This window comes from Polypterus senegalus, chromosome 12 (genome assembly GCF_016835505.1).
Source record: "Polypterus senegalus isolate Bchr_013 chromosome 12, ASM1683550v1, whole genome shotgun sequence".
Classification (NCBI taxonomy): domain Eukaryota; kingdom Metazoa; phylum Chordata; class Cladistia; order Polypteriformes; family Polypteridae; genus Polypterus; species Polypterus senegalus.
This window is the reverse complement of record NC_053165.1, coordinates 80,434,049-80,461,397: the sequence shown is the minus strand read 5'-3', so window position 1 is coordinate 80,461,397 and position 27,349 is coordinate 80,434,049. Positions and strand designations below refer to the sequence as shown.

The following is a 27,349-nucleotide window of genomic DNA, read 5'->3' as shown; positions in this document are numbered from 1 at the left end:
TAGCAGACATTTCAGAAATTGTGGATTCTCTCTTTCCTGTGAAAATGTTTTGTGGACCTGAGCAGATCAACATTCCCGAGACCCTCATCTTTCTTTATTTTCAGATATTGTGTGATGGACACCAGTTGTTTTGGCTCATTTGTATCTCATTATTGTTTGGCTGCTAATTAAGGAAAGAGAAACAACTAAGGCTGCGGTGGGCTGGCGCGCCTCTTGTGTGAGGTGACAGAGTGTCCAGTAGCCCCACTGCGTCATCAAGGATCTCGTGGCAACTGGTCAGGTGAGTTTGTTCAGTCAGTGCCACAGCCGTGTGGTGAGGAAATGCTGCCAATGCCCAACAGATGTTATCATTTGTAAATGAGCGGCCTGGATGGCATGCAAACCAGGGGGCGTGGCCTGACCCTTGTGTCATCATCTGAAAATAATGAGAAGAAGGTTTGCACTGCCAGGAGCGACGGCCACCACTGCCCACCCCCACCCTCGAGCCCACTGTCCAGCGGTGGTCATCTAGACAGGAGAAGTCCCAGCCCTCCATAATGTGCTCCATAAAATAAGACTGACTGAGGTTTTAAGCAGAATTTCTAACTCTGTGGGGTCTTTGGAGGTACGTCAATAGGAAAGGCACTAGATACAAATGGAGACCACCTCTATTATATAAAGACCACCTAAAGAATGCAATCCTGCAAAAGCCTCTTGGGCCGACTATGACAGGTATGGAAGGACTGACGGATCCCACTCTGATGGGCCCTTCATCTGGCGCCCCCAGGGGTATACGAAATATCAGAAATTCCTAATACAAGAAATGGTATAAATAATCGCCAGCTTCATGGAAGTTTCTGAAGAAGTCGGTATGAACGGTGCTGCCGTATATAAAAATAAAGAGCAACAGGCTGACTTTGGGGGGCACTATATTATGTAAAGCGTAGCTAATGCTGCACTGGCATCTTGGGCCAACCATGAAAGGCACCATATCAAACAGAGATGGGATCTTCTTTAGGCAAGGCTGGATTTCTAACTCCTCTGAAACTCAACACAGCCGACACGGACAGGCTGACTGCTTTGAAAGGCGCTATATTAAATAAAGATTAACGGGGTACCTGTTTTGTGAGAAGTATGAAAGGCACCACATAGAGGCTAATTAATGGGCCGATCCTCTGAGGCTTTGTCTGGTAATGAACTATCAAAGTCAATGAGGCCGGCAGCTGTGTAAGGCGCTATATAAGACAGACTGACGTAAATATGAAAGGCGCTCTGTAAAGCACAGACAAACTGGTGGACTCCACTTTAATATTTCTATTTGCTCTGCAGAACTTAATGTGAAAGGCACTATATAAAATAAAGACTAATTAAACAGACTCACTGTGACTGGGTGAGGCTTTCTGAAGTCAAAGATTAATGGACTTTCTGTGAAAGGCACTATATAAAGTAAAGGCTGATTAAACTGACCTGCACTCCAAGTGCTTTGCTGTGCTTGTTGAAGTGCCAGTCACTCTAAGAGGCACCACCTGAAGTGAAGACTCGTCAGAACAAGTAAAAGTCACGCTAAAAGGCGCTATATGAAGTAAGTCATGCCATGCAATGTTCAGTGAAAAGGCACTATATAATACAAATCAACTTACTGTATAACATTACCAGACTGACTGAACTCAATGCCACCCAGGACGTGCTGCTGGTCAATTCACTCTGCCAGTGCCTTCTGCAGTAACTCACAGTGCAAGGCGCTATATTTAATAAAAACACTGACCAGGGTTAAAACTGCGGATCTGAAGTCCTCTACAGCCTTGAGGCTCCTCCATTGCTCCTTAACTAATGTTCAAATTTTAACCTGCCACGTGACACCCACTCTAGAAGCCCCCATCACCGATGGACTTTGGAAGAGGGCACCGGCTGATCTCCTGGCCATGGCGCTTGTTTGTTGAAGACGACTCCACACATTCTTCACTCCCAAGTCCCGAGGTGCTCCATAAAGCCAAGGCAGCCAAGCGCATCACTGAAGCTCCAGCATTTTTTAAACATTTTTCTCGGCTCTGAATTATGACACGTTTACAGTACCTTGGCACCGAAGGAGAGGGCAGTGCCCAGAAGCCTCAAGTCCTGCGCTCACCGGATAAGGTGCCCACACAGCCCCACTTACCTGAGTCTCCTCCTGCTGTGCCCTGTGCTGTGCTCACTGAAGTCTAACTGGCGCAGGTGGGAAGCCAAGCCTGGTAGGCGGGGTGGGGCCTAAACTCGTGTGCAGGGAGGAGCTCTCGGGGGGCTCACGCGTCACGCCTGGCACAGCAGAAGAAGCACAAAACAACTAGCAGACGCCCTGTGAAGAATGGAGTTGTGAAAGGAAGGAGGATCAGTGAAAGTAGAATGTGGCCAAATGAAGATGAACCTCCAGGAGGAGCCCACCATGCCCAGCGCCATGACACTGGCGCAAGTCTGCATTTCATTAGTGATTTAATTGCAGCAGAATGACAAAGTCCAGATGTCCAGCCGGGCGCCACTCTGTCCTCTTGCCCTGCACTGTCAGGACGCCTGCTTCTTGGGTTCAGTTTCTGGCCCAGTCACCACTCTGTGTATCCCCAACCATGTTTTAATCATTTCTAACTGGGCTTGTTCTGACCAGTCTTTACAACTGGTGCAAGTTGGACCCCCACCTCACTTGGCACACCTGCACAATAAAACCTCCTCTGCCACCGTCCTGCCTAAAGACAAAAGAAAGTTGCCAACCTCCTAGAATCGGTGCCACCCACTGTAAATGGATTTTGGAACTCCAAGTGGGTAGATCTGGGTGGCATCACCTCCTCCACAGCAATTGTCAAGACAGTTTAGTGGGTCTGGATCAGCACCAAGCGGGCAGCTCTCAGAGAGGAGCTGCCAGGATGGAAACTGTTCATGAATGCTAGCAAAGCCAAGGAGCTGTGAGGTCCATCTTCACTGGAGAAGGTTGGCAGCTTTCAGCTTTTCAAACGTTAAGGTGGCTCATCGATGTCCTAACCTCCTTAAGGGTTCTGCATGTCTGCAACTGCACTGACCAACTTCTACAGGCGCCCTGTGCCGTCCACTCGCTGCTGCATCACATCCTGGCACTTCAGCTGTGCAGAGCAAAAGGAGTCAGAAAGCACTGACGAGAGTTCAGGTCAAGTCACACACACTGAGCAGTGGGACCTTCGCCTGCTTCCATCCTCGTCCTTACATCTCCTGGACAAGTCAATGGATGTGCATACAGTGGGGGCCGAGGGTCTCCATGTCTGCTTTCATCTCGGGAGCCCCCACTTCGCCAATGAGAAGCCATCTCAGCTGCCAATGAGGCAAACTGCAACGGTCTGCTGCCCTCTAGTGGCTACATGGAGGTCAAACTGCACGAGGCAGAGAGCTGCATTTGGTGGGCGGCTCACACAAAGGGGGGTCCTCCCCACGTCCATGTGAGCTTCCAGTTTGCAGCCCCCGGGGGTCCAAGGCCAGGCAGATTAGGTGGGTGCACTGGCCCTTGTGCGAGTCTGCCCTGCGATGGACTGGGACGGTTCCTGCCTTGTGCCCTGCGCTGGCACATTCTTGCTGATTTGTAAAGCACCTTAGGGTGGTGTCTCGTCGCTACTTGGGGGTCCACATCAATAGACTGAGCCTTCTAACACAGAGGGCCGAGTTGACTCAGCTTTGGTCACCAGTACACTTCTTTTGGGGGGGCTGCCCACCGACTTGGCCAGCAAGTTACTTCTTCACAAATACGGTGTTCATGCATTTGCCACACAAAAGTGCGTTTTACAGGTAAACATTTTCTCTAAATTTTAAGTCCTGGTGGTTCACAACGAAGCATAAGGGGCGCGGGGCTCCAAATGGAAATAAACGCACAAAACCTTAGAAAAGTGTCCTTTATGAATTTTGACAAAAGAATAAATGCCTTCCGTATTTCCACCGTATGTTTTATCGCACATTCCCGGTCCTCTTTTTCTCGAGGTGACAACACGTTTTCTGTTCGCTTGTGTGAATCAAAACAAAACCAACGCGGCGGTGGGAGCAGCTCACTGGGATTTGGTCTTCTGAGAGGTGGGGTGAAAGGTCACGGCCAGAGAAGACCAACGCTGAGGGAGCGCGGCGAGGAAGACCAGAGCTGAAGCAGGACGGGCGGATCATTGAGACTTGGGGCCTGGAGGACGAGAAGAGCACAGCCCACATCGACCAACGTACCACCCAGACCTGGCACTTCGGCTTATCGAATACGTGTGGCTCCTCTTCAGCCTGGAGATTACAGCACATGGCGTGACGTCCACTGACAGGCGTAGTCACGGGTTCATCTCTACAGGGAGTGGGCGCCTCCTGCTGGACACACCACCTGCTGCAGCTGCTCTTCTTTTTAAGACGGCTGAGTCTCTTCAAAGACAACACAAACCGTACTTTACAATGCGTGTCATCAAAGACGCAGATCAACACTCGACCTCCGACTCGGCCTGTCTGTGAACGTTTAGATGATCCGAGCCTCATGGGGCTCAATGGAAAAGGCCGGGCTGGTGCTGCACTTTTTAAAATTTAGACAAAATGGTCAACTTTAACACACAATTTCACAGGACAAATGCAAATAAGCCGCGTTTGTGAAGAAACAACACGGATATGGAGAACTCCTTCAAGGTGGCAGAGAAGGAAGACCCCCACGGTGGGCCGCAGTGCACAACGCTGCACATCCCGTGTGTGACACAAGGCGGGCCAGCGCGGGTCAACAGGCCTCACTGAGGCGGCTCTCTCGTCTCGTCGTCTTGTTAAGATTTTATAAAGATGAACGGCCCCCCGGGCCAAACAAGGCACAGCCGGTCTGTCATCCAAAGGTGGCTCTGGTCCTGCTCTCCAGACCCTACAATCCCGAGCCCCCTGAAGCAGAGAATGCGACGCCCTTCGTTTACGGACCATTAAACCAATTTGGCACAAAGTAAACCTGACAGATCAATTGTAGACTCAGACTGGGGTCTCGTTGGACATCCTGAGCTCCACACACGGGCAGATGTGCCACCTCAACAACACACGGCGCTGGCCACACTTAGCTCAGTGCCCACCAGCAGGCAGAGGTAGTTAACTGAACACCACCCGTGATGAAGCCCACCTACAGGACTGGACTACAGACCACCACAGCCTGGTGATGAAGATAAAACTGCGCAGGGAGCAGAACATTGAAACCTGCCTCTGGAAGAGCATGGACCTTCTCACGTGTGACACGAAGACCACCACCGACTACCCATCGAGGTGCCCACTTCACTTGTTGTAGACTGACCCACCAGTCGGGGGGCTCTCCCTTTTCCACCGTAGCTTAAAGCTCAGACGTACTCCGAGTGACCAGCTGCTGTGCCCCTCGCGTGTCGAGTTTTGCTTACGAGTGCCACCTGCAAATGGTGCCACCCACCACTGTCTTTCTTCTGGTTTCTTCATGAAGTGGCAGGCCGGAGTGATGGCTGGACTGTCTAAACACACACCCTGCAGACACAGAGCAGACTGGGGGGCTTGTAAGCGTACTTCACGTAAGTCTTGAGGATCTGTGCCCCCCGCTGCACACCTTCACATATTGGACAAACAAAGTGACAGACGTGATGTTCAAAAAACACCCAGAAAGGGGGCCGAGTTCGTCAGTCAAGACTGAAAAGAAAACTGAGGGCCAGCGGCAACAGTGAGCCAGGCCTTCGTTAAAATGGCAAAAAAATAAAAATAATAAACACGAGATCAACAGGCACAGGATTTTAAAAAGCTGCACGTCTAGTGCACCCATGTGATCAAACCAGAAGCCCCTCGGGTTCATCTGATACTCCAAGAACAACAGAAGCCCCCACCCATGAACAGGACGGTGTGAGGGTCCACGGAGCCCAACCCGCTAACCAGCTTGGTGATCATTTCAAATAAACGGAGTGCCAAAGCAACACAATGGAGTCCCAACAGAGGGCCGACGCCATCTCACAGCCCACATGGAATGATTCTAATCAAACCCCTCCTAGTCTGTGGTCTCCCCAGTTACTAAAAGAAGAAGCCGCTACAGTACATGACCACGAAGACCCTCCCAGTGAAAGGCAGACCCACACTGGCATATGCCAGGGACCCATCATTGATTGTGTGTTGGCTGGCAAAGGCAAAAGAAAAACAAACGAGACCCCAAACTTCTCCACAAGAGAATCCAGCGAGCCAGCATTGCCAGGGAGCTCTGCAGACATTAGGGGGCACAAAACCGTACCTGGTGAAGAGAACCAAACAAATCCATTCACTGAATTAGCACGTCCTGATGAGCACACGCAGTTCCACTTTGCTGTTGTCTTTATTCTGCCCGCAGAAAATTCACAACTTGTCACTGATGCCAACATCAACAGAAAGAAAACAATTCACCCTTTCACTTGATGCACATGATTCAGCACTTTACGCCTCCATCCACCCGACCAGGGCGGCACAGCACCGTGTGGCACAACACAATTGTGAGGCCATCACAAGTAAAAGCTACAATCGTTCAAAGTGCGTATGGCACGGCAGGGAGGAAAAAGCAACCCAGTACCCCCCCAAAAGTGTCCTCTGCAACTGCTTCAGCAGACCCTCGCTGGCCAAGTCAGCTAAGAGACTGGGCAGTGCCATTCAGATGGGGGCTGGCTTCCTTCCGCCTGCCACAAGGCCTCGCTCTGTCCTTTAGAAAACGCTCACAAGACCTGCATCTCCGGGTGGCTCTTCAGCTTGTGGAACTTGACGCTCTCCAGCTTCTCAAACCTCTTGCCGCAGTGTTCACATGTAAAGTTATACTGAACTTCAGGTGTGTGCTTCTTCATATGCCAGTTTAAGGATGCCCGCTGCCGACACTGGTACCCACAGATCTCACACCTGTTGGGATGAGACGAGATTGTTAAACCACAGCACGACATGGCACACAACTCTTACCTGAAATGCAATGCCTACATTAATGACAAAAACTCAAGAACATGCGGGTGGGGGAGCCTTTGGGGTCCCGATAACGGACAACCTGTTGGGCAGACCACCATTTGTGAGGCTCAAGAACGGTGTGAGCAACAACAGTCCTGACTGGAAACAGAACACCACTGGCCACTAAAGTCACTTCAAGTGGGGCCAACAAGCTGACTATGAGGACCACCTGGAGGTTATAGAGGAGGAGAGTGCCATTATGAACAATTCTGCACGTCCCCCTTCAGTCACAAAGGAATTTCAGGCAACCAGTCATTGAGCTAAAGTGTGACAAGAAACGTGACTGGGGGGTCCTTTATACCAACAGCAATACCCCCGGATAGTGCCTGACTGGGACCGCTCCCTTTACCAACTCAAGACGTTTTCTGGTGTGTATTTGGGTTGCGGTTTGTCATAATTAAATATGATTTATTGAGCCTCTGAAGAGCTGTAAGTGCTGCCCGTCTATGAGTATCGAGCACACGGTGGGCTCGCCAATACAGATTTAGGGACACAGCGGGCTGGAGCTGGACGCAGGATTACGTGGCCTTCTGCAACATTCATTCATGTATTCATTCACTTACTTGCATTTTCGTTGACTCGCTTAGTAGATGCGGTTTTCCAAAGCGACTTACAGAAGAGGTCAAGAAAAGCAAGTAGACATCACTTTGGGGACGTACTTGGAAATGAGAGGCCAACATTTAAAGTGATTAGCTTTCTATCTGGTGTGCCAGCACTGTCACTGGTGGCATTGGCACAGCAGCGTGTTGGCCCTGCAGAAATCAGCTGCCTTGTTCTTTTACCACACGTGGCTTTGAGAAGAGCAGCTGCTTGCCAACACTCAAATGAAACGGGCACTGCTGACCATTTATGCCTACAGGTGCCATGTAAGCCAGCCAGGTCTTCCTTTTTCATAACTAGAAAGACAGTTATTTCCTGTTAATTTACGCACCACTCTTTAATTTATGTCAAAAACAACTGCTTAGCTTGTATCTCAATTATTAAAAAAAAAAAAAAAAGAAATCTTAGAAGGAGACGAGACTCTCAGAGAGACACTTATGACCCGCGAGACAAGACTTTGTGACAAGAGATTTAACCACATGGGGTTGGAAATAAAAGACAAAGTGTAGATGACAAAGTAGAACGTTGTAAAGAATTCAAAAACGTTGGCGCGATACACAGGCAGAGCACGAGTATGAAAATTCAAAAGTCTCAAAAAAGGAGAGTAAAGATCGCATCAGCACAAACAAACGGAAATTATTACTCAGTGAAATAACAGAACAGCGAAAAAGAGATCGAATGCGTGTCCGGATTTAAACTTTAAGCCAGAGACTTGTAGATCGTCTAATTCGTGTTGCCATCAGAGAAATGTAGCGTTTCTTCACAATGAAGAGGCTTATCTGCGAGAATTTAAAGATTTGTTGTTTGGTGAAAGTGAAATCCACACACGCAAGAGAAAATTTCAAGCCCTGTGAAACAAGACTTTAGGCAAAGAGATTTGGAAAAGTCCCAGCAACACCTAAAACATTTACAACCACACACACAGTTCAGTCATTTGTCGTTAGTGTGAATGCTATTGTCAGACACAGATCATGTAGAGAGAATGACACGATATTCACTCACGGCAGTTACACGAGGCGTTGTCACGATGTCATTCCAAACACAGAATCAAAATTCAATGCGATCTTGACGAAAAGGAAAAAATTAAAAGAAATCAGATATATGGACATCGGTGACATGACAGAAGTATGGAGATCTTGTTTGGCTTTAAAGTTTAAGTCAGAGACTTGTAGATCATCTAACTCGTGTTGCCATCAGGGAGAAGTAGCGTTTCCTCCCAATGAAGAGGCGTATCCACAAGAATTAAAAGATTTGGCGTTTGGTGAAAGTGAAATCCACACACGCGAGCGGCAGAGACGTGAAGGAGGCAGTAGGGGGTGGGCTTCGGGATTTTGGCGAGCAAAGCCCCCTAATTTAAAATAAAACAAATGACTAAGTCAGGCCTACCTAAATGTTCTCTGTAAGGCATGTTACATACACGTCATTTTCCAGCAAGCTAAAAATGTGGCTAAGGAATGAAAAGGTGCAGAAGACCCCTTAGGGCAGTGAAGTGACCAAAGTCAGACGGGGGGTTTGTGTCGGTGCAGAAGGACCTGAACACTCTTAACAATGGGTACATGGGCACACTACATGGCACACGTTTAGGTTTGTGCACTCACCTGACTGGATGATTTGGAGACCCGGGGCCTAATTTAAAAAAAAAAAACAAAAAAAAACAAACCAACAACAGGAATGTCCTGGCAGAGTTTGGGAGCCTGCCAAAAGACCACAGCGCCTGCTCCTGTCTGAAGTTGGCAAAATAAAACGGGGACTTGCTGTGAAAAGAAAAAGGTGCAGCCCAGCAAACCATTCAGATGTATGGGGTCAAAACTGGGAAGCACATGGAATGAAGGAGCTGTGGAAAAGTCACGGATAACATCGGAGAGTGCAAATCCCCGTGAGCCGTTTAGAGAGAAAACCAACAAAGGCAACAAAAAGAGCAACGCTGAGGAGCTGGGATGTCTTTCACTTGGATGTCAGAGGTGGCATTGAGTAAGTAAAGCTGGAAAAAACATTGGTTTGTGTGTTTTTATTTAAGGCTGTAAAGAAAAAAAAATGGGACTATTTTGAAGGGGGGGGGGATTCTTTTCTGTATAGAAATATATTATGTATGCAGATAACTGTAAGACACCCTGATCTCACAAGTGACCTTGAGAAAAGACATCTGCAAGACGTTACAATCCTCATGTCATGTTCTTGTTTAAAACACCAGGCATTGCAGTCAGAAGTGACAAAGACAAGTGGCACCAGAAAATCGATCTGGAGGTCACTACTTGACAATGCCAGTTAAAAGAGTGGCGCCTCAATGTGAAATTGGCAGGGCTTGTAAAGCCTTTTTTTATCTTGTGTTCTACGGTGGAATGCAAATCAAGGCTAAGGACGTGTGGGAGCTTCACGTGTTCTCTCCTTTGTCTGTCCTGCAGATACCTACTGCAATGGAGTCTCTCCTGTATGCGTTCGCCTGTGGACCTCCAGATGGTTCTTCCTCTTAAACGACTTTCCACATGTTTCGCAGATAAAATCCCGAACACCTGAAACAAAGAACAATGGCATCACACTCTGGACAGGCCCGAGACACTTAATCAGTGGAAGGAGGTGGATTAAAACATACGGCTAAGCACGGAATGAAGAAGTTTCACCGAACAAAGCAATAAAGTAAATGAAAGTGACAGTCGGCCGTCTCTGTGGTCCTGAAGGAGTCTGTCACCACCATTTGAACAGCCTGCTGAAACAAAAAAGAGGAACGGTGCCCGACGCACAACTCTTGCAACAAGAAAATAATACACAACATTAAAAGGAAAAAGTAAACATTTAGAAGACAGCTTTAGGGCAAGTCAAGTCGGGGAGCCTGCACTGGTACCGCTCATTGTGGCACCCACTACATGACGAAACAACTCGGGATCCTGGTTGGCAACCCCCCAGGCAGACATGTGGTCCTGTCCCAGCTTCTGGAAATGCCCCTCTATCTGCCACAGCCAGGTGTTACTTGTACGACCCCTTGGCCTGGTCCAGCCACCACTCGGGTCCCCAACAATGAGGATCTTACGAGCTGGATCACCCTTGGGTAATGGCGACACATGGCCGCAGTGCCGTAACTGACTCTCCCTCAAAGTGCAGGTCATGTGCCCCACTTGAGACTCCATGAGCAACACAAAGTCAAACCAGCAGGACCCAAGGACCCTCTAATGAGACACACATGAAGGAGTCCAGTCTTTGTCACTGGATAGCGTCCATGTCTCATAACCATCAGGGAGCATTTAGGCCTTCGTCCTTTTGTATAGACATCGGCAGCGCCACACACCCCTTTCCAGTGACCTCATGACCCCCCAAACCCCCCTTGCTCTCCCAATCCGTCTACCGACTTCATAAGAAGAGTGACATTCATGCCAAACAACTTTAAATGAGCAGGGCATTGTCACAGGAGTACACCAGTTCATTAGTCTGTGGCCTCGTGTCCACCCAAACATCGGCTCGTCAGTTCTATAGCAGAACCAACCCCAAACGTGGCACCAGCTGAGCACAGGGCACTCAACTCACGAAGGGCCAGCTGAACCAGTCAGCCTCACATATGGGGAACGACGAGGCGAGCTCCTCATAGACAGAACTCTGGGTCAGGACGTCACCCCAGTGCTCTTCAGCTGTGAGGTGACATCACTAACCACCCTGTCACAAACAAAAACAAGTAACAAAAGCACAATGTGGCCTGTACCAGAGGTGGCCATTCCAGTTATGTAACTTTAAAAGTGAACACCCGGGGTCTCCGGGCACAGCGCCATCTAGCCTTCTACCAGTCAGAGAATGGCAGCGTCAGTTAATCTGTTTCGAGGTTAACTTTGAGGCCACAGCCGCTCGTTGTATGTCACTGTCCCATGTGCTACCCTGTGTGATCCTACTGGTTTTCATGGAAAGGACTGTAAACTATTTATTTACTTTTGTAAAGGCAACTCTACCCGCGTGACGCTGGCCAGAACTGTTTGCAAAATTAATTTATTTTTGAAGAGCTTAAGGATAGAAAGCACCAGCTGTGTGCCATTTTCATTCTTCTTAAACCTGAGGAAAAAAAAAAAAAAAAAATGGTACAAACTTCTACGTGGACTTTCTTTCTGCTTTGGTTTTAGTCAACACTGCAGGATGTGAGGATTCTGAACGTTTGACACGGTTTTTAATATTCCAATCAAGAGACAATGAAATAAACGGACTCTGGACCAGTGTGCTGTCATCTCCCTCGATGACCCAACAGAGACGTCCCTTTCCTCAAGTTGAAGGGGTAGAGCCGACGTATCTGTTCAGTAACGGCCAACACCACGGCTACCTTGTAACCTTCCTTGACTGATTACGTCTCGCGGTTTGATTTTCAATGAAAACCAACCACACAGTCCACACACTTTACAAATGAATGTTATGTTCAACTGTGGCAATGCTACTCAGATGGGCCTTAGCATTTCTGGACCCCACGTGGGATATCCACGTTCCTAAAAAGCATGGAAGGATAAAACCACAACTGATGAATGGGACAAAGGGCGCTGTAATTCTCAAAGAGCCAAATGTGCTCTGAACACAATAAAAAGGAAAGGAAAACACAACGGAGTAACAACTCACTGAAGTGAAGATTCTCATTATACCTGAGTGAATGATCATGTGCCGATGGAGATGGTTTGACAGGTAGAACTTCTTCCCACAGCCTGGTTGTGGACACACCTTTGTCCTTCCTTTTCTGTGCACAAGGTTTATATGGTTCTAAAAAAAGAGGAGAGGAGGGCAGATAAGACCACCACGCTGAACAACTTCATAATCAGCACAACAGTAATAAAGGAGCCGGCATGGCAGGAGTGCACAGGCAAAAGAAATGGCGGAAATCTGAAACCAACAACTCGGCTGCAAACACAAGGGCCAGTATGAGGTGACTGTCACATGCCGTGTCACATTAGTGGCTCATTTCAGGGCGCACTTCTGCCTGAAGAATGGCAGTCAGCACATCACTGGGACTTGAGGTTTACGTATACAGCTTTACAGACATGCAAGGCCTTTTAATTCGAGGCACACATGAATATGTGAAATGATCTGGGGTTTAATTTACATACGAAAATATCCCACCATATTACAAAAAGTATTTAAAGTAATGTTAGCTGTTATATGTACCAAAGCAGTCAAACAGCAAGAAAGGAGATTATCTCTAAAGGGCCGGAAGAATATTCAGTTAAGCTTTTATTTTAAACAATTTATTTTTAGACACAAAAGCAGAAACTCGAAAGGTCCACATAATAAGATGAAAGTGATAAAGTGGAGCTAACATTTCATATGCTGTGGACACTCAGACTGTTTACTCTGAAGCCTACTGGGAAAGACCAAGAAGAGCGTTGGGACCCCAGAGAGAGAGTGGGGACCAAAGGGGAGTGTGAGGACCCCAGAGAGAGAGTGGAAACCAAAGAGGAGTGTGAGGACCCCAGAGAGAGAGTGGGGACCAAAGGGGAGTGTGAGGACCCCAGACAGAGTGTGGAAACCAAAGAGAGAGAGTGTGGGGACCCCAGAGGCGAGCGTGTCCAGCCAGTCGGTCCTGGGCCCAGAGGCACTTGCACTGCGTGGATGGTGATGAGCTGTCAACATAAAGTGCTCATCCCAAAGTCTCGAGTGTTTCTGTCTTTTTATCGACTGTTTTCTGAGGATGTGCAGTGGGAGGGATTTGTCTTTTAGCTGAAATATTAAGTTTAAATGTAAAATGAGACAAAACAAATGAAGTTTAATAAAAACAGGACTGCCGAGATCCGAGTGTCGACATCACAACTCCTAAGCTTCTCGTACTCACCTGAAAGCTGCTGATCGACACGTACACCAGACTGCAGCCTTCATAAGGACAGTGAAACATTTTTGGCATTCCGTCAGCTTCGATTACTGGACCTCTTTTGCTTTTTTTTGATCTAAAAGTAAAGGACAGCAACATTAACCTGCTTACCCTAAAGACTAAAAGAAAACAATTACTGAGGCAGGTATGCAGAATTAAGGATTGCCCGGGAGTCGAAATAAATAAATAATAAAACATTTCACCTTTGAGACCCGATTTTTGCCTTTGCCCGTGACAAAACCTCTGGAATGCTGGTCTCTGTTAAAACGGCATTTTCTTGAAGAGATTTGTCTTCAACTCCTAAAATGAAAAGTGAAAATTAAGCATTTTATTAAAAAAAAGAAAAAAAAAATCTGTTCTGTTCTGTACAGTAGGCATGTAACATTTAAGTTGCACATTCTAAAGTTAAACCTGATATTTGGAAACCTAGGCTAGTACTTCAGTTGGGGGGTTTGGGGGTAAAAACCAACCAGACACTGCAGCAGGCCAAGTTGTCCTCCCATCACAAGGTGGAGGTCCTCGTATGCCTGAAATCAAAGGGCCACACGACACAAAGCATTCTGAATGTGCTTCATATTCCAAGGCTCAACTGAACATCATCCTCGTGCCTGTCCTTATTTCATTAAGACGTTTACAATGCTCAGATCTGGACAAGTGCAAAGATCCTCCCGATTGCATCAACATTGCAATGAAAATGAGAAAGTGGAGAAAGTGCAAGTATTCCAATTATTAATGAGAGGGAAAAGCACACAATATGATAAGCTAACACCAGTCGAAACAGTAGTTGGACTTTTAGCCATCATTAAGCTGCAAAGACATAACGTTTGACAAACAACACATGGCCTTCTGCAGTAGGGAGGGTGGATTTTAAAAATGCAAAATTATAAAATACCCCCTATGCTTCCAATGGAGTCCATGTTTTCACAAGGATCGGCATCGCTTTCGCAGACCTGATTGTACGAGACCCCTTCGATGACCGTGCACGTCATTTCTTCTGAAACGTTTTCTTCGACATTAAGATGGATGCCTTCCGATGTCAAAGCCTCATAGCTGGACTCTGTGATGATGATGACCTAATGAGCACAGGAAAAGCCAAGACATTTTAAAAGCGGCTCTTTAAAATCCATTTTTCTTAGACTTGATCAAGTGGTTGACGTCAGTCCTGCCAGCTATGCCCTCAGCAAAAGCACTTGTGGTACCCCCAGAAACAGTGAATTAGCACAGCAGGACGTGTTTTGGCCAGGGTTCCTGTCTTTCTTGGGCCCCTTGCCTATGTTGACGCTACTTTTGCTTATTATCTGATTTGTTGTCCATGCCTGTCTTATGTCCCTTGTGTTTTGTGTGTGGTTCCCCAAGAGGCAGGACCACCTGCCAATCACCCTAGAAATATGGAGGGTTTCCCACAGTTCCTGTTGGTTTATTCTGAATGTGCTCAGAGAGCTTGGTGAGTTCTTGTGCTCCTCTGTGCCTTTTTAAAAGATTTTTGACTCCTGTGCTTTGGGCTTTGATTTGGGAATTCAATCATTTGGATCGCCTCGGGTTTTAGGCAACTCTTTTATGCTTGTGGTGCTCTGCAGAGCTTCATTCTTGTGTGGCAGAACATTTTATTAATAAAGGCTTGGTGTTTGCTTGTTTATCTAGCTGGGGTTTGGTGGTATAACCCTATAGTGGGCATCTGGCGCCCACTAATGATGCTGCTCATTGTTTTCATTAAGTGACAGCTGTAGCACTGCAGCATACCAATCAGGGCACTAACAGCATATAGTGTTATTCTCTGGGGGAGGCAGGGGTCTGGAGATGGGGGACCCAGCTGTGGTCCAGAGAATTCACAGCCTGGGAGACTGAAATTGGGATCACTGACATTACGCGGTAAAAAAATTACACAGTTCTTGTATTCACCAAATACTATACTATTTGAATACTATACAAATGGGGCAGCACGGCGGCGGTGCCACCTCGCAGTAAAGAGACCTGGGTTTGCAGGTTCTCCCCGTGTCTGCGTGGGTTTCCTCCCAGAGTCCAAAAACATGCAGGTTAGGTGCATTGGTGATCCAAAAATGTCCCTAGTGTGTGTGTGTGTGTACCCTGCGGTGGGCTGGCGCCTGTACGGGATTTGTTCCTGCCTTGCGCCCTGTGTTGGCTGGGATTGGCTTTGGCAGACCGAACCAAGCACCACACGTGACCCTGTGTTAGGATACAGCAGGGTGGACAATGACTGACTGACTTTACAGATGAAACTGCTGGCACATTTTATAAATGAGTGCCAGTAATCCAAATTAAATGAAGACTGAATACCCTACCTTACTGAAAATCAGATTTATTTCACAGATACACCCGCATTCTAAAACTTTGCATTTCGATTTTATAAACCCAAATTTTCCATTACAGAGTCTTGGGCAGTTCAATGCTGTGTCAGCTGTAAAGAATGCTGGGCAGGGGACAGGACGGGGTGCAAGGTCAGCACATCACTGAGCCACCTGACATACAAATCCACACTTGCCCACCTTGGGAAAATAAATTGTACTCAATTGAACTCAATCAAAAGAGAATCTTTGGGCTGTATGTCCCCATGTCGTTTATGTTCATTCAGCATGGTAGACAAAGGTCAAAGGTCTACAAAATGCCGAGGCTGCCCCCATATCACACAATACGCCCGTCTACCTCTTTAATCATCAAGCAAAGTCAGTCTCGTACCTGAGAACCATCGATTGTAGCCTCGCCATCGGGAATCTGACAGCTGGCCACCACTGTCCTCAGAGTTGGCGGCTCATAGAGCTCTGCAGGATCCGCCAACTGCATGGAGGACGGCGGGGTCAGAGGAGCGAGAGAGGAGAACTCCTGCGTCGCCTCTTCTAGCACCGGCTGCTCGTCCACACTCCCCGAATTCTGGCTGGCTGTCAGTACGACACATCCCAAATCTGCTGCTACCGATGCTGTAGCCAACGACTCGCCGCTGCTCCCCGTCTTTTCCTGCTTCAGAGGTGGATCTTCAAGGCTTTTTCCTGAGGCCTCCTTAGGGACGGTGAGCTCCGTGTGCCAATGTTCTGCACAAACGGTGTGTCTCTGTGCACTAACTTGCTGGTCGTCCATGGGGCAGTTACTGGGGAGCCCATTGAGGGCGGTAAGAAGTGTTATTTGCTGCTCTTCAGTCTCTTCTGTGATAATTATTTTTCTAATGTCTTCAAACGTTCCACATTCTTGACTGGAGTTCTTGACGTGCTCTACACTTTCTTCATGTGCACACATGCCAGAATTAAAACAAAAAGGCACAAACAATTTAGCCACAACAATGGATTTTTTGATTCAAAGCCCGGCACACTATTTGCCGGCATTAACAATTATACAACTTTAATCAAAAGGCAAAAACAAATAATTGGGTTACAAACAAACAGCGCAGCAGTGACAACCGAGGAGTGAACCACAAGCACCACAGACACTCTGATTGGTATGACAACTGCTCGGGCCACATTCAGCTCCAAGGCAAACCTTGCTGTACCATCTGCGGCCGATATTAGACTCAAATCAAACACTCCACCACACCACAAACTTTCAGCACGTGGGGGCCGATTGACAAGTTAATTTAGAATTCTCCCCTTGGAGAGCAATCGGCTGCGACAGACAAGCACACAATGCATCCAACATCTTTTAGAAGCCATAAAGAGACGAGTCCATGCTGCTTTGGGGGTCAAAGGTGGCAGAACACAAACTACTAAACAGGCGGACTGAAGATATGGCAACTCAATGTCACATTCACACAGAAAAGAAAAACAGAATAATGCAACGCACTACAGAGAGGAACTTAAAACAAATGAATTTTAATATTCTATCATCACAAGCCTGCTAATTACCAGCCTTGCTGTCTGTCCATCCAGTATACAAAACTGGGCACTGCTGGCGAGCGGCTGTTCCATGGATGTTAGGAGTAAACAGTTAATAATTTCTATTTACAGTTCCTGCTTTAGAATCAAAATCAAAGTCTAGCAGCTCTGCTGTTTTAGACATAAAAAACAAAAAAGTCAAAGCACCACGAGTGTCAACCTCCAGTCCTGAAGGTCCGCAGGGGCCGTCTTCTTCACTAGAGACCACTTTTTGCTGCTAATTAACTTCTTATGCCTTAGTTTTAATAAACTCAGGCCTCTTAGTTGTTTCTTTTTCCTTAATTAGCAGCCAAACGATAAGGAGACATAAAATGAGTCGCCACGTGAGCAGCTCACCTGTGCCCATCACATAATATCTGAAAATAAAGAAAGGTGAAGGACTCACTAAGGTTCATCTCTCAGATAACCAAAAAAGTTTAACGATGTTCTTAAAAAAAAAAAACCAGAAAAATCAGCAGTTTGGGAAATGTCTGCGGTGGCAGAATGAGAGCAGCAACAAGCCATGGAATGAAATAACGGGTTGAATTAACAGCAAGAAACTGCGTCTGATTAAGAGATTGGCTGGAGTTTGAGTTCCCAGTTTAGCTGCTCATCTGTCGGCTCGTTTCACGTCTCATTTCTGTTTGGCTGCCATTTAATGAAGAAACGAATCAATTCAGAAGCCCGAATCCTTAAAAACAGGGCTAGTGAAATAAAGGGATGAATTAGCAGTGAAAACCGGTCATCAATTAGGAAAAAGGTGAGAATGAAAACCTGCAGCCACTGCAGCCCACCAGGCCTGTTTCAGACAGCAGCAAACGATTTAGGGGAACATTTCTACCCTACCTTGTTTTTTTGCACACAGAGGCCTCCCCTTTTCCGCTTGCAGCGCCTTTTCGCCAGAGGTGCCGTCCATGTCCGCCTCATTCTCAGAGTCAGTGGCGTCTTTTTCAGGAGATCTCAGATGCTGCATGTAGCTGTGGCCCTTCTCGCACTGCCACACCGCTGTGGTGGAGAAGCCAAAGATTGGCTCCAAAAGTCTGAGCTGCGGCTCCTCGCTGCATGTCTGCTTGTGCTCCTGGTACCAGCTCACCAAGCTCCGCAGGCAGTTCACGTTGTGCTTCTTTGCTGCAACAAACAGGAATGATGAGTGTAAAGCCCTGGAGAGCAAGTAAAGCTGCAGCAGGCAATGGCTTTGTGAGAGTTACCCGCTGCACTGACCGCCATTACTGGTGCTCTGCCACCTCTTCATGAAACGAGTGGTTCAGAGGCTCAAATTACTGCTGCACACGAAAACTAAAAGCGGGGACAACTGCAACATCTGACAACGCTGAGTTAAACACATTTAAGGCCTTCCAGACCACAGGAAGGGTTTGTTTTTTTTTTTATCGTGGCAGCAAATAAATATCTGGCAATAAGTTCACTTACAGTATAAAGATTGATGGGGGGTTACCATTTATGTTAAATCAGTTCCAGGCTACTTTGCATTAGTGTGTGTGTTTTCACAATTTAATTATTTAAATCTGTAATTATATTTACCCGTCTCAGGACAATAAGCCAGTGAAGCACAAGGTGACAGGACACCATTAAAAAATTAACTGGAATGAATTTCATTTAAGTAGTAATGGCATCTGGTGTATAATGAAAATAATTACAAATCAGCAAGAAAACTGTATTTCTGTGTGAAATGTCCTATACTTGAATTACCGGCACAAGGAAACGACTGTGTGTTTCAGCTTATAGAGCACACAGACTTGCAGTGATCAGACGCCATGCCAGCTCTAGCCACTCGGCTCACTGACAGCACTGAATTCAAACAAATGCAGTCGTGTGATACCAACGTAAAAATGAAGTCTTTACAGTTTAGCCATTAAAGTCTACCCCAGTGGTACTTAACCGCCTCCCTGACGTCAAGTAAGGCCGACGTTCACCAGGGACACAAGCTTTAAGCAGATTACTGTATTCAAGTCAGTGGAGCTCTCACCCTTTTTCAGCTTTACTTGGCAGGACTCCTGGTTCAAAAGCTTGCTGAAAGAAAGAAAACAGTGATTGGAAACACATAACCTGAGAGTGCAAATGAACGTAGAACAGATTTCAGGTAAATGAGACACACTTTCAAATCCGTTATCCTGTGCCCACGGGGACGGGCCGTGTAGTAAAAGGCCTCACGACGTGACCCCAATGAGCGATAATCCAAAGAAGCACATAAAGACATCTACCATACCCATGAAGTGTGCCGAGATGCTGTTTTACTTAACTAAGTGTGTGTGGGTTTGTTTTACACACTAATACAAATATGGAGGCATTGACGAGCTTTGTAATGCACCTAAAACCGACATTCAACCTCCCCAATATTTGCATTTGCACCATCTTTTCATTCTTCTTCTGTTCCCCCAACATTTACTGCTACTCTGAACATTAACCGGAATCATTTACCCAGGCGTTTTCCATAACATCTTATTCCAAAACGGGCTTGCATGAATCTGGAACCCACGTTGACAACAATGGGTACCGGAGCCAAGCCTATCTGTTACTGGGGCGCACACACCAGGCCCACTTCGAGTTCAAGCCATCAAACAGCTGAACCTGCACACCACTAAAGCCAGAAAACCGGGACACAGTCACAGGGAGAACAAGACACACAGAATGAACACCAGTCAGGATTTCATCTGTGGACTGCGACGATCTACAGCAACCAAACCAGCCGATACGATTAAATAAGTGGGATTGTTAAATGACAAACGATACGCAACACAATTGGTGTTAAGGCCTTCAGCTAGACCACCCAAGCTGTCCAGGTGCAAAAAATGTGCATGGAGACCCTTAGGGTGAGGCTTGCTGTTCTCACGTCCTCGCTAACGGTCTCCACCTAGGCCTGCAGCTTCGCCTAACCTTCTGGGAACAGAAAAGCGGACCCCAAAGAAGGAGATTACACATTTAAAGTAGCCAGCATATAGTGGAGTCAATGCATCGGCCCTGTGATGGACTGGCAGCTTCTCCTACAACCTTCCTGCATGGCACCCAGTTCTTGCTGGGGTAGGCTCCAGCTTCTCTGCAATCCTGCCCTGGATAAGCAGGTTTAGAAAATGGATGGACGGACAACAGTCTATAATACTATAATTAAAGGCTGTACATTGTTACATTTATTTAATGTGGGTACCTAATGTACAGATTAACACTTACCATAAAGTGCTGCCGTGCAGCGGGCGATGCCTCAACACCACACCACTAAGGACACTTTAAACTGGGCAAATTAGTAAAATTATAAAATAGAGGAAAAAAATCCCATATTGTATTTCTATTTTCCAAAAGGGATATTAATTATAATTGGGCACAGACACTGTCAATCTACACAGCCTTTAATCAGCCCTCCTAATTAGGGGCTCCTTCATAAGCACTGCAATACGCCTTTATAGCGCCTCACTGGGACGGCCGGCTTATTTATTTGGCCGTCACAAGGTTTTTGTTTTTTTTTTGTGCATCTTGAATATGTTTGAGGTGGTTCTTGGGACAAATGAAGTTCCTCCTAAATTAACCAAACATTAAGAATGCTCTGCATTTCCTGCTTCAAGTCTAGAAACACAGAGGAACACTTAACCGACATCCTCCAGGGAATATCTGTGGCGGACTTCTTAAGGGGATAAGAGAAGTGACAAAGACCCAGGAGGTACAATCAGGATTACGAGAGACCTCACAGATGGCAAAGTGGCAGCAGATGTGTTTCAAACAATGGTGGTGGGAGAGCACAAGTCAAACAATACAATAACCACACAGTACTCCTACTCTAAGGCTTGTACTTGGAGTGCTATATGAAAATAACGTGAGCTGAATAATCTTTGTGGTCTGTACCTGTGGAAATGACATGCAGACTTTGTTCACGGTCTTCCTCTGGGGTATCGCTCTACATGGGCACAATGCCCACCTTTAACGATACAGAACACTACAACTACCCCCACATCAGTTCAACTGCAGCACAAGCCCATCCACAGACTCAGCCACGATAGAATACTCGACGACCTTCTTATCTGATGTGGCACCTTAATTAGGGAAGGTCTTAAGGTGAAACGCTGAAATGGCACCAAAGTGACTCCCAGTCAGCGGGGGTCTCAGCCTCCCAACACATCAGATACTCGGCAAAACAAACTGAGCTTTCCACACTCGCCCATTATCAAGTCGGTGACGACAACAGGCCACTCGGCACCAACAAGCTCGTCCATCCTCGTCAGCTTCATGCGTGGCTCTCACCTTTTCCATTTTAGTGTCATAAAAGGCCAGCTGAGGCCAAGACATCACTGGTCACAGTCATGCAAAATTTAAAGCACACTCAAAAGCCCCCAGTAGGCATGCAAGGCACAGAGAAGCATTTTCAAATTCTTTTAATGGCAAACCGTTTGACTCACAAAAATCATCCTATGTTTAAAAAGTAAAATAAACAGCGGCCATTCCCAAGGCTCATTCAGATTCTCTGTTTCTCGGCGTATTCACTTGGTGGTCGGTCACCATGGACAGCACCGCACGCACCTCAAGCCGCTGCTGGTGACAAACTCTGACGAGGTCACCTAAACTGGCAGCGGGGGCAAAGGGGCAAACAAGCGCGAGGGTCAGGACATGCCTGGCAGCCCGACCTCGCTCGCCACTTGCAAAAGGACGCTAGAGTGCCGACCGCGCCGTGGCCCAGCCCTCGACCCCACCGCACACCACAAAACGCACCTCCCGTATTTGTCCCGATAAGTCTGGCCGTATCTGGCGTGCAGCTCAACGAGGTACTCGGCCAGCCCGGCGTCGCTCAGGCTGGTCCGCCGCCGCAGTTCGCTCCACAGCCGGTGCGACTCACCCAGGTACACCCGTCGCACGTCGTACTTCTTTCGAGACTCCAGCCTGCGCCTTGCCCGGTCCGAGTCCGGGAGCCGAGGGCGACCTCGACAACGCCTTAGGGAGCCGCAGTCCAACCCAGGCTGCCCCGGCTCTCTATTCGCTATTACAGCCGTTACATCCTCCTCAACGACGACCTCCGCCATCTTCAAAGAGGGGAGGGAAAGCATAATAAAAATAGAACAACGTCGACCTTACCGGAAACGACGCTCCAGAGACGTATCCGCCCGGAAGCCAGTGCGCTGACCTCACCGGATATGAGGTACACAGAAGCCTCTGTTCGTCGAAATGACCGGACTCGCGCTTAAAGCAAAATAGCAATATAAGGTGTAAAAACTAAGTAGAGCCCTTCCTTATGTCATTGTACCGATGAAAGGTGGCAACTCACAAAATAACGATTAAAAAATCGAAGGAATTTTCACTTTAAACAAAAAAACAAGTTTTCAAAAGCCTGGATGTACAGTTTCTCTTTGAATTAAGCAGATCTTTTATACGCGCTCTTCAGTTATTAAGGACATGGCAGGCTGAAGACCTGTAACTTACCACTGGTGTATATGTGCTTACTGTGGCGCTTCCTAGTGCCGACCCGATGGATTTTTGCCCATTTCATTGCCCTCTTATTTACCTCGCTGTCCTTAGAAAGACTGCTTACTCACACCACGCCACAATGGGGGCTCTGGCAGGCTGGTTCTGAGGCTTCTCATTTGAATATGGAATGCCAGCTCATCGATGACAGGCCGGACTGGTCTAGTAACTGAGGGACCAGAAAAGAAAGGGCACAGCAGCCTCCGTTCATTTAACAGACTGTGCACCTCTGATGTGGCCAGTGATGTCATCCAAATCTGTGATGGCCAATGTGCTGTGCTGGGCAAATAACACCACTTCAAGAGAGGACCACCAAACCAACAAGCTGATTAAGAAGGCAGGGTTAGTTATGGGACGCCTTCTGGATCTTCCAGGAGTAAGTAGTGGAGGAGAGAATGAAGACATACTTGAGGGCCATCATGAACCTTGCTGCTCATCCTGTCTTGTGACACATCAGCATGGAAGACCATCAGTCAAACAATTATTCAGCAGAAGTGTGTCAAAAAACTGCTGGGGCTGCTGTAGAGGTCCTGCAGACATCTACACCAAGCAATGTCGGACCAGGGCAAAGAAAACTACACGTGACACCTGCCATGCCAACAATGGGTACTTTTCTGTGCTGAAGAAATGTGGAGGAGATCCTGTCCACAGTCCATCTGCACGTTGAATAAGGAAATACGTGATGTCTTGTGGGTAACTCTCTTGCATATTATTTAAGTTACCAAGTTATTAATATAGTTATTATTTATGTGGAACGTGTGAAATTATGTTTCCATTGGAAGAAAATTGACATGAAAAAAATCCCCATCATTTTTAAAAATTCGCCCATGTTATATTGTTGCACCCCCCCGAAATTTCCACCATACCCCCATTTTTACTCCCATGGCCCTGATTTCCTCTGACCTGGCCACCCTGCTCAAGAAGTCCCGCCCCCTTTTGTCTCACCCGTTCAAGGCCCTACCTCTTCTCTTCCCTGCAGGACAGTCCAAAAGCCTCTCAGCCGCCAGTCTACACCCCGGCCGGGATTCTACAATATATGGTGCCTCACAAATCTCCCGATCTGTTCATCAATTAATTATACATTTTATAACGCATTACTAAAGTATAATTCTGCGAACATTTTATGGCAAGTGTCATGGAACGAAAATAAAATTTAAACCCGCTCACCTCAACGAACCCTCTCTTTAACTGCAAGTGCCGCCGCTGCCGGATTAAGGGGGCGGGGCAAAGAAAGCGCGGGAGCAGACACCGGGCGACGACGTCGCTCCCCGATGACGTAGTTGTAAACAGTCAGGCATGGCGGTGCTGTTACTGCACTGCTTAAACCGCTCCAGCGTCGGCTCGTTGGACGCCAGCTTGTCGGTGCTTGAGTCTGATTGTGCAGGTGCAAAGGAGCCGTCTTCGTGCCTTCTACTGGGGGAGAAGGGCAGCGGTAAAACGTCCCTGCTGTTTCTGACGGCTTTACTGGCGGCGTCGGATTTTGGCTTCAAGGTAGTTTTCCTTACACCGACCCAGCTGCAGACGCGCCCGCCGTCGCTGCATGGAAGCAGGGGCGCGAAGGACCCGCACGGCTTAAAGGTACGGGGAGAGGCCTGGGGGCGGCATTGGTGAGGACGAAATGCGTGACATTGTAATGTGATTTCTGTGAAGTGAGTGCAAGTAACTGACGGCGGGGTTGCTGTTTGTTTTTCAAACTTTTATCGCGAAAAGACCTCGTTATTGAAGAATAGGATTACTTTAGGGTCCTCAAAATTCTGTCTGAAAGTTGTAAGATAAATGTCACGTCGAAGTGGCATTACAAGTCTTTGTTTTGCAAAATGCTTTGCATTTCTATGGTAGCGCAAGTCCATAAAGTGAGCGGCGTGTCGTGTGACCTGAACACAGATGGCCATTCTGCCGAGGCTTTGTTACTTCACTGCGGTTTCAGCTTTTGAGAATTTTACCAGCTGTTTTGGTTGGGTGGCACACCAGCCCAGTTTGAATGAAGACTGTAAAGCCTTCGGCATGGCGTCCTGTCCTTATTCACGCGGATTTCCTTCCTCAACATTATATGACGTGAACACGGAGGTTCAAGTCCCGGCTGCTCCCAGGGTTCGGTTTGCTTGTTCTTCCAGTGTCTGCGTGGCTTACTTCGGATGCTCCAGTTTCCTCCCACAGCCCACTGTCACATTACACGACTTCTAGCGACAGAAACCTGCTGGGCTTGTATGTCTAAGTTAGTGGCTGTGAGACAACTTTTCAGTGCAGGCCTCTTTTTTTTTTTTGGTTGCCTGATGGAGCCATTGCACCAGTACTGCAAGAATTGTTAAGAGCTACGTTAAGTTCACTCACAATCTCTTTTTCCCATTTTGTTGTAGTATGTAAACTTATGAGACATCAGGTAGAGCTTCTCTTCTGCTTGCCAGGTCCTAAACACCTTGTTCCTTGTCACTGCATTATATACATTTGAACCCGAGATGAGCATTCATTGTTTTTTCTGTTCTCACCACCCGCCCCAATAATTGAAGACAAGTTGACGCAAGTCTCTGGGCTTGTCACTTTACGCGACTGGCTTCACAGGTGTGTGCCGTTGACTGCTTCCGACCTGCTAAAATTATGTAAATGAAGACTACAATTGAAAGCTGAAGGAAAATTTGACTGATCTGACTTGGTCATTCAGGGGTCAGGTGATACTAAATTGGCCCTGATGTGTGTAGGGTCTTTCCTGCCTTGCTCCAAGTCCTTGCTGGGATAGGTTCCAGCTTCCCTATGGCCCTGCATTGCATAAGTGGGTTTAGACAATGGATGGATGATGAATGTCATGGTATTAGAGTTACTGCCATTGTGAATGTTCTTACCTGCTTGTTTGACCAACATGCAGCGCGTCTCCATGTGCCAATGTCATGAAGTGTGCTGCGGCCCGCCTTCTTTGTTGGCCACCCAGGTCTAGCTCAGGGGTCTTTACTTCCAGGTCTTGTGTCATATGTGCAGGGGCACTCCAGGTGCATTTCACTTGCACCGTCTCCTCATGGCACCTCCCAGCACTGCACACCACAGGTGAAGTCTCTTGAATTGTTTTGGGTAATTTGACGTCAGTTTTTATAAAGTGAATCGACTTTCTCACAATCTCGGGGGGAATCGTCACTTTCTTTTTAACACCCCAACTGGTGTCCCTTCTAGGAACTCTTCCTGCCTTGTGTCTCACGCTGCCCTAACTCTGGTTCTTCTCAGTCTGTGTTGGAGTAGGTTGGTTCATTAAAAGGATGGCTGTAAGGACGAAGCTTGTTTTGTTTTATTTCTTCTCAGTAATGCCTGTGCTTGTCTTTTATGTCTCCTGACAGAGAATTCAGTTTATTTATCCAAGAAAAATGAATGATCTGTTGCACTACATTGCCTCCCTACACAATGAGAAGCACCTTCCTTCACTCATTGTTGTGGACAAACTTGACGAGTATCTGTACACGGCCAACGGCAGCATCCGTCCCCTCCACGCGGCGGCTCGTGTTTGTGCTCTGCTCTTGGACACTGTGAGCTTTGTGGCCCAAAAAAGAGCCTCCACACATGACAAAGGACCCGGGAAGGAGCCATGTGCCGACTGTCACGTCATTGTGTCATTTAATGTCTCTCAGGCAGCCCCGGAACAGAATCCACAGAAAGATCAGGTGCTTGGAGTCATCGAGCGGTACTTCCCAGTCACATGCTTGATGGACCAAGAATCAGGAAGGGAGGGTCAAAAATCTTGGTGGGTTTCCTTTTCTTCAAAGTATAACAAGCATGTGTTAATGATGGCAGATGAAAAAAGATGGAGAGTTACTTACAGTCAAAATGGAGAAATGGAAATATGTGCAGTGTCTTCGGAAAAAGGGGAAAACTGCTAATACGGTGAAGCTATATCCATACATAGAACTGAAAATACTTTATATATGTGTGTGTGCTATATAAATGTATGTGTATATATTCATATACATATACTGTATCTATTTGACGTTTTTCTAATGGTTCGTTTTTCTGGATTGGGTGGGATTTTCTCATCTCTCAATAAAATACAAATTAAAACACGTTCACTTTATGTTAGGTAAACCTTTGATGTTTCTCTTTGCACTCAGTAGGTGGTAAAAGGTAGGCAGACATCCTTGGGCTCTTGGCTTGCCTCAATGTGTGCCTGTGCGGCCGCAGTTCACCGACAGGCCACCAGGTAGCAGCATGGAGTCCACTTTACAGAAGGATTACAACTCCTCGGAGTCGCAGCACTTCCGGGGTCCGTGTCTGTGACGAGCTGCCAGCTGGGAGTAACTGGAGTACAACCCGTGAAAACAGTCCGAGTTCACACAGGCGGTGTCTGAGCAGGACATCACAACTTCAGGAGACAGGCAGGTGTGTTTTGGCCGTGTGAAATCCTGCTGCCCCCTACTTTGACTAAGGTGCCCGTGTTAAACATTTTTTCCATTTTCATATTAATTGGACAAAACACAACGGGCTGCACGCTCTCAGTTTCGGGAGTAAAGGCTTTTGGATTTTTTTGTCCTTTTGAAAGCCCACGTGCTCAATTCCAGTGTTTCTCTGGACTGTGATTTCCGATTTTTCACAATTATTATGAAAGGTGGCTGATCTATGGAGTCCTGCGTTTTATTACGGTTATGTTTACCGGTGGTCTTGTTTCAGACATCTGACACTCTATGAATGTAAAAAGAAATCAAACTATGAGGGGTGCACTCTT

General features: G+C 47.1%; 3 protein-coding genes across 3 annotated transcripts in view; 1 reads left to right on the top strand and 2 right to left on the bottom strand.

Annotated features, from left to right (window-relative positions):
- tspan35 (tetraspanin 35) overlaps positions 1 to 6,171 on the bottom strand; it is a 30,672-nt gene extending 24,501 nt beyond the window's left edge. Inside the window, exon 1 of the mRNA XM_039772591.1 lies at positions 2,135 to 6,171. The gene's annotated coding sequence lies outside the window, so the exon portion shown is untranslated. The remainder of the gene's footprint in view (positions 1 to 2,134) is intronic.
- Positions 6,172 to 6,255: 84 nt separating this feature from the next.
- Positions 6,256 to 22,243, bottom strand: znf653 (zinc finger protein 653). Its single transcript, XM_039772571.1, has 10 exons — positions 21,907 to 22,243; positions 19,181 to 19,224; positions 18,043 to 18,324; positions 16,034 to 16,569; positions 14,232 to 14,412; positions 13,543 to 13,639; positions 13,304 to 13,415; positions 12,123 to 12,237; positions 9,932 to 10,031; positions 6,256 to 6,822 (listed from the first exon to the last, which is right to left on the bottom strand). Exons 1-10 carry the CDS (start codon positions 22,236 to 22,238, stop codon positions 6,645 to 6,647), a joined length of 1,977 nt encoding a protein of 658 aa, XP_039628505.1. The 5' UTR covers positions 22,239 to 22,243; the 3' UTR covers positions 6,256 to 6,644.
- A 1,678-nt stretch (positions 22,244 to 23,921) lies between these two features.
- On the top strand, positions 23,922 to 26,690 carry swsap1 (SWIM-type zinc finger 7 associated protein 1). Its single transcript, XM_039772583.1, has 2 exons — positions 23,922 to 24,231; positions 25,974 to 26,690. Exons 1-2 carry the CDS (start codon positions 23,950 to 23,952, stop codon positions 26,508 to 26,510), a joined length of 819 nt encoding a protein of 272 aa, XP_039628517.1. The 5' UTR covers positions 23,922 to 23,949; the 3' UTR covers positions 26,511 to 26,690.
- The last annotated feature ends 659 nt before the right edge of the window (positions 26,691 to 27,349 follow it).

What these genes read in the sequence shown, in the direction of transcription:
- znf653 (XM_039772571.1), bottom strand. Translation starts at nt 22,238, where the DNA reads ATGCTTTCCCTCCCCTCTTTGAAGATGGCGGAGGTCGTCGTTGAGGAG. An exon ending in TATCGGGACAAATACGGGAG is followed by an intron (nt 19,225 to 21,906) that starts GTGCGTTTTGTG and finishes TCTTTCTTTCAG; the next exon opens with CAAGCTTTTGAACCAGGAGT. An exon ending in ACAGGAGAGACTCCATTGCA is followed by an intron (nt 6,823 to 9,931) that starts GTAGGTATCTGC and finishes TCATCCCAACAG; the next exon opens with GTGTGAGATCTGTGGGTACC.
- swsap1 (XM_039772583.1), top strand. Translation starts at nt 23,950, where the DNA reads ATGGCGGTGCTGTTACTGCACTGCTTAAACCGCTCCAGCGTCGGCTCG. An exon ending in AGGACCCGCACGGCTTAAAG is followed by an intron (nt 24,232 to 25,973) that starts GTACGGGGAGAG and finishes GTCTCCTGACAG; the next exon opens with AGAATTCAGTTTATTTATCC.